A 9,682-nucleotide genomic window follows, 5' to 3' on the forward strand; every position below is an offset into this window, starting at 1 on the left:
ACAAATAAATGGCGATAGGTTCATGAAGAAATATTAATGTTAATCTGATTGTGGCAAAAAGACAGAAAAAGATCAATATTAAGACAAAATATAAAATGTAACTAAAAGAAAAACTGGTTAGTTAAGTTACTTCTGTATCAATTCTCCTGTAATTGATACAGAATAAATCAATTATTTTCAAGGTAAATGTGACTAAATTACCAGTTGAACTTCTCGCCTTAGCACCAGAAGCCAAAAAATATGATTTAACTCATAAATATTGAGGCGTTTTCACTTTTGGTGGATACATATGCGACAATGACATGTTTAGCCCACTAGATGGCGGTAGCGGCCAGTGCTAATTTTTTAGCTAAATGCTAGTCTGGCAGATTTTGTAGTTATGCACTAGAAACCAAAGACTGACAACATATACAAAAAATTACATATATACGTGACAAATAACCTAATGAATAAAACAGAAACCCAGATATAAGCGGACCACCGCAACAGCATCCAAAGAAGAAGTCAGTTGCCTAGCGACGAGTGGACGCATTATAGCAGTTAGGAGCTAATTGTTGGGCTAACGAAAGCTGTTTGTGAACCAAGAGTCCTTAAATGCCTCCGAAAAGGCGAGGGCCGCTGCAGCTCGCACAAAGAGAAGTGGACGAAGTCAAAAGACAGGTTTGTGTCAGAAAGTCGCCTTAGCTTTGCTACAGTTTATTCTTCAAACGACGAATTGTGATTTTTAACGAACCTCAGCTAAACCGTAGAGTTTTTGGTCCTGAAGCCATAGCTAAATACAGTGTTAACGTAGACTTAAATAGATATGCAACATGTATATTTTGTTGTACAATTGAGACTTGACTGAGCATAGAGTTTCATTGTTTTGCTGTGAAACAGCTTGAGAGTCTGGAAAAGAGTGTGAAGAGCCAATATGGATCCAAAGAGGAGGCACTGCATAGGTGGGCAGTTATAAAGGACTGTTGGTAGAAATATTTCTGCTACTATCTTCATCTGAATTTCATATTTCATTTAATTCCTTTCATCTAGTCTCAGTTTGGTTTTTAGCACATGTATTTATTTGGTTTAAATCTGAATATTGTGAGCAGATGCTACGAGTTGCAAGTTTCTGCAGAAAAGACTCTAAAGACTCTACAGAATTTGACAAAGGTACGTGTCCTGCTATTATACATATTAAATGATATTTGGGAACTGCACCAGTATAGCTGATATTATATCTACCTAAATAGTATTATACCTTATATCTTAAAGATGTTAATCTTTCAGAAAAAATGAATATTGTTCCTCTATGTGACACAGTTTCAGTAATACATTTGCAAGAAATGTATTGTGCCACAGCACTATTTAATGAAATAAACTAGACTTTCATCATGCTATATATGATGATACTTTATCAGCAAATACTTCTATCATTTTAGGGTGCATCTGCCAAACTAACTTTGTTTTCCAAGTTGTCACTGAATTGACTTTGTTGATTTCTGTTGATGTTGGTTTTCAGGCTGATGAGCTGGCTCCAGTGGGAAACTATGATCAGAGGAAAATAGAAGAGGAGAGACGTCTGCAAAACATCATGGAGCATCTGGTCTCCCTGTCTCTGGAGCTTTCACCACCAGGCCCCAGCACTCACGCTGGGTAATATGTATACTTTTTGTAAATAATAAAATATGAATAGATAAAATGAAATCGCTCAACATTAAATTCACAGTTTACATCTTGTATACACATTTTTCTTGTTTTGTCTGATTTGTTTTACATATACAGTATGATGTGTTTGACCTTTTACAAATTGTATTCATTCACATTTTTCATTGTAAAAAGTATGCTGTGTTTTACCAGAATTCGCTCTCTGATTATGTCAATAAAATGATAAAATGCGCTACATACATTTTTTTTCTTCTGTTTTTGTTTTGTACTTGTAGCAAAGTTTCAACAAAAGATATTGACAACAATAGTGACGACGACGACAGCGAAGATAATTTTGAGGAAGACAGTGATGGAAAAGATGAAGGGGATGGAAGTACGTCTGAAAAGTCACCCTCTCAGTCAGCCCCTCAAATCTACAAGGTCCTCAGTGATTTCAAAGCAGAGCAGGAAGGAGATTTGTCTGTTCGGGTAAATAGCTGTATGTCTGTCGATAACTGTGCAGGCGATGATGCATAAAGTTTTGGTAGCTAATGAGATCAAATTATTTCAATGTCCAATTTAAGTGGATTCTGTCTGCTTTGTGGTTCTTTTTTTCCCCCCAATGTTGTCTTTAACATAAGTTGTTGAATACTTGGAAGCCTTTTCCTTTCATCACCAAAGCTAAGGCTAGTTTCTTGATATGTTCTTACCTTTTCAGAAAGGAGACATGCTGAAGATAATTAAAAAGACAGAAGATGGATGGTGGCTGGCTCAGGACAAGATAGGGAACAGAGGAGTTGTTCCTAAAACCTATCTGAAGGTACTGCAGAAATGCGGTAAACCACAACGGTTTAAATTTCACCAGTGCTTGACTGATAATGTTAATTCAAAGTTGTACCAAGAAAATTCAAATATAACCTGCTGGTGTTGTAAATTTTTTATGCTTTTTGTTGGAAAAGTCTTTCTTTTTGTTTTGTATGTTGATTTTTATTAGACTGGCGTTGGCATTAATGATGAGCATGACGAGGATTCGGATTCGGACGAGGATGAAGACGATGACGATGATGAAGATGATAAAATCCAGCAGTCGGAAAAGGAGGACGAAGAAGATGAAGATGAAGACGAGACAGACGATGAAAACAAAACGTATGATGTCATATATCTACCCAGGTTAAATTGTCTTGTTTCTGGATGTTCTCCAAATTATTATGAGACACTGTAAAAAAAAAAAAAAAAAAAAAAGAAAAAGTCATCTTACCAGCCCTGTTTGTTTATTTGTTTTGCGTTCATCTTGCTTTTGTCTTTCACAGCAAAGCTACTAACTGGTCAACTGTCAGAAAGGCTCTGACGGAGGTAAAACTGTGTATCTGGCATAAATTCTGTATATATTCTCTACCTTCTGATAGTATTAGCAATATTAGTGTCTCCAAATAAAAACTTAAACTGCTTTTTTTTTAAGTACATGACATTAACTGTATGTGCTTGTGACAGATTGATACAACAGATGTGCTGTCAGCAATGGGAGCCATTCCTTCAGGATTCAGGCCATCAACTCTCAGTAAACTCCTGGCAGAAGAAGGTCATTATTCATCTAGTGCTGCTCTCTCTCTGTATGCACAACCACTGTCCTTATCAAGCTGCAAAACTCTGGTTTACATGAGAACTCATTTGGATTTTGTGAAATATTAAACTCCAAAACTGTCCTGTCAAGACAAAGGTCGAAAACGTGGCTCTGGATCAATTCAGCCAATTTGTACCCAATTTGTAGCCACATGTGATAATATATTCCCTTCAAACCTGTACAGAAACCATTTTGTACACATGTGCTTAAAAATTATTAGTTTCTTAATTTTTGCTCAAATAAAATCTCAATCAAAACAAATAGATTTGATAAAATAGCTCGTCTAAAAATGACCGTTTAGAGTTCTTGCTGCATTTTCCAGCTGTGTGTGTGGTTCATGGTTTTATACATGGTCATAGGTAGATGGAGGGTTTGTGAATAATCATGGGAAAATGTCATTGTTGGTAAATATAACTCTTTGTAGGAAAGCCATTTTTTCAATATATTGTTTGATTAAAAGGTAAAACTGTCAATATTTTCGTCTTTTTAAAGGGGAGCGATATAAAGGAAGTTATTATATTCAACCTGAGCTCAGCCAATCACAGCTTTCCTTTAAAGATCTCTTCTTAGACCCAGACACCGGCAGGGTGAGTGCTTCTCTATGCATGTCTTTATTCCTGCACAACCTTCATAGAGTTTAATTTAACAATGTTTCTTTCTAGAGTTTGCAGTATTTACCCATCTGACAAGAACAGGCTATTTTTGTTAACTTGTGCAGGTCCGTGCTCGCCAGGTCAGGAACTGTGTTTGTTTTAATTTGTGGAGCTGCAAGATGATTCCCACTCCTGGGGTCGGAGTTCAGGTCCTCAGCAGACACATCCGTATGTGTGCCTTTGATGGAGCGCAGGTATCAGGCCTTTTCTCTGTTACATACAACATAGTTATTCTAATTTATTTAAACTAGATCGTAATGTATTTTCCAGGTGTTGAGTAACATCCACACGGTGAGGGCGTCGTACACCTCAAAGAACCCAAAGACATGGAACTTCTCTCCGAGGGTATGAGAGGACTGAGGCTGTCCTCATCATAAACACTGAACACTGAGATCATGTTACCCTCTCTAGAGGTAAAGACGTTTACTCATTTTTGCATTTTACGTTTGTCAGATGACCAGCATCTTGCCAACTATCCTGGACGGAGACTGCTTCCTTCGCTGCAACTCTTTGTCCCCGAACATTGGAGTTCTTTTTGAGCTTGGAGTCACTTTTTTGCGAAACGTAAGTGTTCATGTGTGACACTTGAAAGCACAATACAGCACATTTTTATCATGTCATGTAAAATTCACATTTTGCTCATTTTCTTACTTCTATTTTTGTCTGTACTACTTCTAAAAACAAACAAAGTGGGTTTTTTTTGGTGTCTGGAAAATGAGCCATTTCAAAAACTTATGCGAACGTAACGTCACAAATCAGCAAGCACCGCCTCTACATTCTTGTTGGTTGTGCAGGAGGCTCCAATTCTGCTATTCAAAGCCGTACATTTGTGTAATTTCAGAGCTGTTTGCATCCATCGTCGTGTACAAGTGTAAGCGTTGAGTTTAGAGACATGGCCAGCAGCACCTTATGTGGGTTCTAAAACAGCTCATTCTGACAAGAGATGCAAAATCATTCTTATTATCTAAGAAGGATTTTGTGGGAAAAAAAAAGGATAAATCTGTTTTGTATATCTCATAGACCTATGCTAGCCTGTTCAAGGAAGCATAATAGGTCACCTGTACGATGCGATGTGTGATTTTAAGTCAACAGGTGAGAGAGGAGACCTGAGCTGTGGTTGGGCTTTCCTCAAACTAACTGATGATGGAGGAAATCCACTCCAAAACAAGTAAGTGAGAAGAGATGTTGGTGAAAAAAAGAAAATATACAGAACCTGTTTGTAACCTCAATGAAAAAGTAGTTAAAAGCCAGAAAAGTAAGCATTTTCTTTTTCACGAGAGCTGCAGAATTTCCTACGGAGAAAATCTAGTCTTAATTGAATTGAATATTTTGTCCAATCTCCTGCATAGAACCTATGAACTGCCAATAAATGGCGGAACGCCATATGAGAAGAATGTCATGTTGGAAGCACCCGTTTCGAGGAGATGTAAGAAAAAGAAGCCAAACTTTTCAAAATGGTAACAGATGATGTCCAAACAAACAAACAAAGCAAAGTGTATTTTGTGTCTTTTCTCGACTTCCTAGCTCCGGGTGGCGTTTTTCAGCAGATGCTCCAGGCCCGACGGCAGCCCAAATTGATTGTTAAGTTGAAATCGGCAAGCAGTCGGACCAGAATGCAACTCAGGTGGGGGAGTGGGGATCAGCGAGAAGAGCCAGGTGCCGAGCTAGAACACATGCAGGGGATTGTGTGATCGATAAATCACTCCAAGTTTCAGTCAGACACATTCCTGGCTCCGCTTGGATTTAAACGTGTGGGCGATTAGGCTTAAAGTGACAGCAGACTCATTTTAGGTGCCAGGATGTTTCATACGCAATATTATTTCAAGCTAACTTTAAAATGGATTACTTTTCTCCTGAAACATGCGCTGTGATATAAAATTTACAAAACTGGACTCAGGCACTTCACTTACAATTTATTTTAAGGCTTTTTTGGCAACAGTTGCAGCACCAGGTCTACCAAGCAATGCTCCTAAAAGCTTGGCATACTTTGATATGGAACATTTTTTTATTTTTTTTATTTATATATTTATTTTTCGTCTTGGCAGAAACACTCTAGCTCAACTAGTCGGGGACAGAAGCTGGTGGGAATGGATTTTTCCATGCGTGGAGCAGATTTGGAGCTATAAAAATGTTTAGCGAGAAGATATAACGGCAGTTATATCAGTAGTCCTACCATCGTCACCGCCATCATTTAGAATTGGCAAAATTATTATAGTTCCCCAACACACACACACACACACACGCACACACACACACACACACACACACACACACACACACACACACACACACACACACACACACACACACACACACACACAGACGTGAATAAAAAGCAGAGCTGGATGGTACGATTGAAAAACCTAACATCATATAAATCGTTCATTTCAGTCAATATCAATAATTATTGATACGTTTTTTTTTTTTCAAATATCTGAAATGCTGCCAAACCAGAAGCTTGACGTTTCCTGTTTTATCCACAGTTGCCACTCGAATCGTTGTTTTTAGAAGTTATGCAACAGTCTATTGCTAGATAACCAAAAAGTGAGTGAGTTAATCTTGCTGAACTCACTGTGAGACGCTGGCCAGCTAAAGCCTTTCCTCTGCCTACGTCTCCCAGAATGCTGTGCAGTTCTGGATTGGAGTTCAGATCGGATGTATTTATTGATACTGATGACGTGTCTGTCACGATATAGAATGTTATTGATTTGAGTTAATAGGAAGCAAAACATTTAGTTTAGTTTGGGGGTTATTAACATGTCATACAGGCTGAGAGTGCCGCAGTTTTTCAATTCTACAGTTGATCCTCAGTATAGTTTTTCTAGAAATTGTGAGCACAGTGCAGAATGCGTCATATTTCATTTCACCAAACCATCCAAATGCTTGGTTTTCTTCTCACTATGTCGATATATTTCCGGTTGCTGGTGTGGATGAGTGACATGTTCATGTTCCTCTTCAGTCTCCTTCCAGACACTCTGCTGCACTGCCTGAGCTGTGTCCACCTGCTGGTCCTGCACCGCCAGCTGCTGGCCGACACGTTGCTCATGGACAGACCCACCATGCAGAATGCAGGCAAGACTCCGACAACTTTAACCCGTCAAAAAAAAAAAAAAACTTTCAATTGGCCACAGCTCAAAGGGACACCATCTTTTACTTGTTTATTTCTTGTAGATCTTATATGCAGTCCGATACTTTCAACTTTCCCAGTGCTGTTGGACCAGACAGACCTGCTAGATGCCCTCAGGGTGAGAAATGAGGGAACTGTGGTCATGCTTGTTCACTCATCTAAATTAAGGGCAGTTTGTTGTCAAAGCGCAAACACAAACATTTTGCTTTAAGTCGCCGCTGGTTTGATTTTATTTTATTTTCTTTTCAGAGTGCCTGGCTGGAAGCTGAGACCAATATGAGCAGAGCGCAGAAGGTTCGCAAACATTCTTGTTAACTTATGTTATCAGAACATTTGATGCGGGTGAGAAGCTTGGTTAGGTTATTGCGTCATAAATTCTTGTGTTTTTTTTAATGTGAGGACTCTGTGTGCAATCGCAGGAACAGCCTGCAGGGGGTACTGTAGATCAAAGTGAGGAAGCAGAAGAATGATGTCGAAAATGAATCTGTGCCGTTTTGCATTTTAGTGTGTGCATAATTGAATCAAATGTAGCAATAAAACAAAGTGTGATTCTCTGCTTGCAGAGAGACCTGTCATATCTGAAGCAGGAGTTTAGTAAAGTCTACATGTCGTCGGTGTACTTCCTGCTGCACACGCCCTCTCTGCCCTGCTATCGCTGGGCCGACCCGTCCTCAGAGGAACAGCGGGCCAGGGTCATCTACAGCACCTTGGAGGCGCTGAAAAACTCCCAGCAAGCCACTGGCCAATCAGCATCCCCAGGAGTCTTTTTTGACTCCTCTCATTCACATGTTGCTTTCGATGTCAAGGAGTTGACCTTCGATCTCCTCTTCACCAGACGATAGCGATGACATCGCCTCCGGGACTGAAACTGCCTGTGATTTAGGAGGATGCAGTTTTTCTGGGCTGACGCCAACTTTTACCCAGGTTTTTTTTTTTTTTTAGGCACTGTATAAATAAAAATAATTTGTTCTAAAACAATCTGTGTAGCTGTCCATCCTAAAATATTCTTCATAAACTAGTGGAAATTGCTAGAAATATCTTACTCCAAAAGAAATGATTCCAAATACCATGAGCACCTTCTTAAATCTTATCATTACAGGGGTCAGGGTGGAGTTTTAAATAGTTACCTATTGTTTACATACATTGTTTATTATTTTAGCTGTGCCTTTAATATTTTTCCTGGTGTGGTCTGGCCACTCCTATGGAATTTTTCTGGGAGTGGAACCGCCAGGCTATTGCTTTCATACCAATATCCACTCTTGCACATATTACGGTGTAAATGTGTTATCTAGAAGTAATATAACAGTAAAAAGTCACAATGTTTGCATATTTTATTGTTTTTTTTTGTTTTTGTTTTTTTTACTAAAATTTTTCATAACAGAACTTTTGTTGGTTTCTTCCAGCATTTACCTGAGCTGCTCTTTCAGCTGTGTCCTCTGACATTGAGAAGCTCCAGTCTTCTCCACCCATTAGTTCAACATCAGTCGTGTGTGTGTGTGTGTGTGTGTGTGTGTGTGGGGGGGGTGTGTGTGTGTGGGGTGTGTGTGTGTGTGTGTGTGTGTGTGTGTGTGTGTGTGCAGTGTAGAGTTACAGGACAGCAGAACAGTGTTTAGAGTTAACAATTAGCTGGCGTGAGGTTTTTTTTTAGCCGGGTATAAAAGCAGAGGAGCAGTGGGAGGTTGGGTCAGTGTGAGCTCAGATGCTTTCGCTCACACATCCCAAGCGACATATAAATGCTACAGAAAATATGTTGTGTAATGTTAGAATAAATAAAAATCATATACAGTAGAGATTATTGAATGTCTGATCAATGTTTGAGTCTTGCTCGGACATTTGTAATGTGTTATTTACTGAAACAGTAAACTAACGTAAAAAAGATGCAATATTTGTATTTATTTAACAGCATATTTCCCATAACAATGAGCTTAAAAACACAACACGTTAGCACCACAACTATTGATTTTGTGTATTATGTTAGCGATTTGCATGTTTCTAAACTTAGCTCATTTGACAGCAAGCTTAAAGAAAGGTCCAGTTCAGATGCCCATCTCTGAGCCCCAGCTCCAAACCCTGGAGTGGTTCTTCTGTGTTCAGACGCACTCAGAGTCCTTATGAGTTTCTGTGTTTGCAGCTGAATCATATTTCACATCCTGTTTCCACATTCCGCCATTGTTACCATGGCAATAGTTTGGCTCCCTTTGTGACCGGATCGAGCTGAAAATGGACAAAATAAAGATTCTTCAGAAAATCCTGCCGAATCGCTGGTCAGGGTAATCCGCCAGTCTGAACCTTTTAAAACGACTACCGGAAAACAAAATCGGGTGAAATTTTGAAAAGTTGTCCCTCCGCATATTATTCAGTGCTTACTTCTTGTGAGAGGAGTGGTACTTTGAGAGGACAGAACGTCTGATTACTATTGTCAGCTGGAAACACTGAGACGCTCTCACCCAGTTCTGCCTTTGTGCCTCAAGACAATCATTGTCAATGAGGAGGAGGCAGAATGTCTGTAGAGGTGGGAGAAAAAAAACCTGGGTTTACAGATAAGTGAACACTGTCAACCAAACCAGGAGAGCTAATAAATAAATGCTTTTTCACCGATATTTATTCAATTAAGGTATGCTGTTGGAATAAATCACAGATCAAGACAGATGGAAGGAG

At 39.1% G+C, this 9,682-nt stretch overlaps 1 protein-coding gene across 1 annotated transcript; it reads left to right on the forward strand.

Annotated features, from left to right (window-relative positions):
• Positions 1–399: 399 nt before the first annotated feature.
• On the forward strand, positions 400–7,988 carry nphp1 (nephronophthisis 1). The gene is made up of 20 exons (XM_055030306.1): positions 400–660; positions 880–941; positions 1,089–1,149; positions 1,499–1,632; positions 1,920–2,112; positions 2,342–2,443; positions 2,618–2,769; positions 2,934–2,976; positions 3,115–3,202; positions 3,737–3,831; positions 3,963–4,091; positions 4,168–4,242; positions 4,351–4,461; positions 4,983–5,065; positions 5,247–5,323; positions 5,422–5,521; positions 6,857–6,969; positions 7,069–7,142; positions 7,274–7,318; positions 7,588–7,988. The coding sequence occupies exons 1-20, from the start codon at positions 595–597 to the stop codon at positions 7,864–7,866; spliced, it is 2,082 nt and encodes a 693-aa protein (XP_054886281.1). The 5' UTR covers positions 400–594; the 3' UTR covers positions 7,867–7,988.
• The last annotated feature ends 1,694 nt before the right edge of the window (positions 7,989–9,682 follow it).

This window comes from Poeciliopsis prolifica, unplaced genomic scaffold, assembly GCF_027474105.1.
Source record: "Poeciliopsis prolifica strain line A6 unplaced genomic scaffold, Auburn_PproV2 SCAFFOLD005, whole genome shotgun sequence".
NCBI lineage: Eukaryota > Metazoa > Chordata > Actinopteri > Cyprinodontiformes > Poeciliidae > Poeciliopsis > Poeciliopsis prolifica.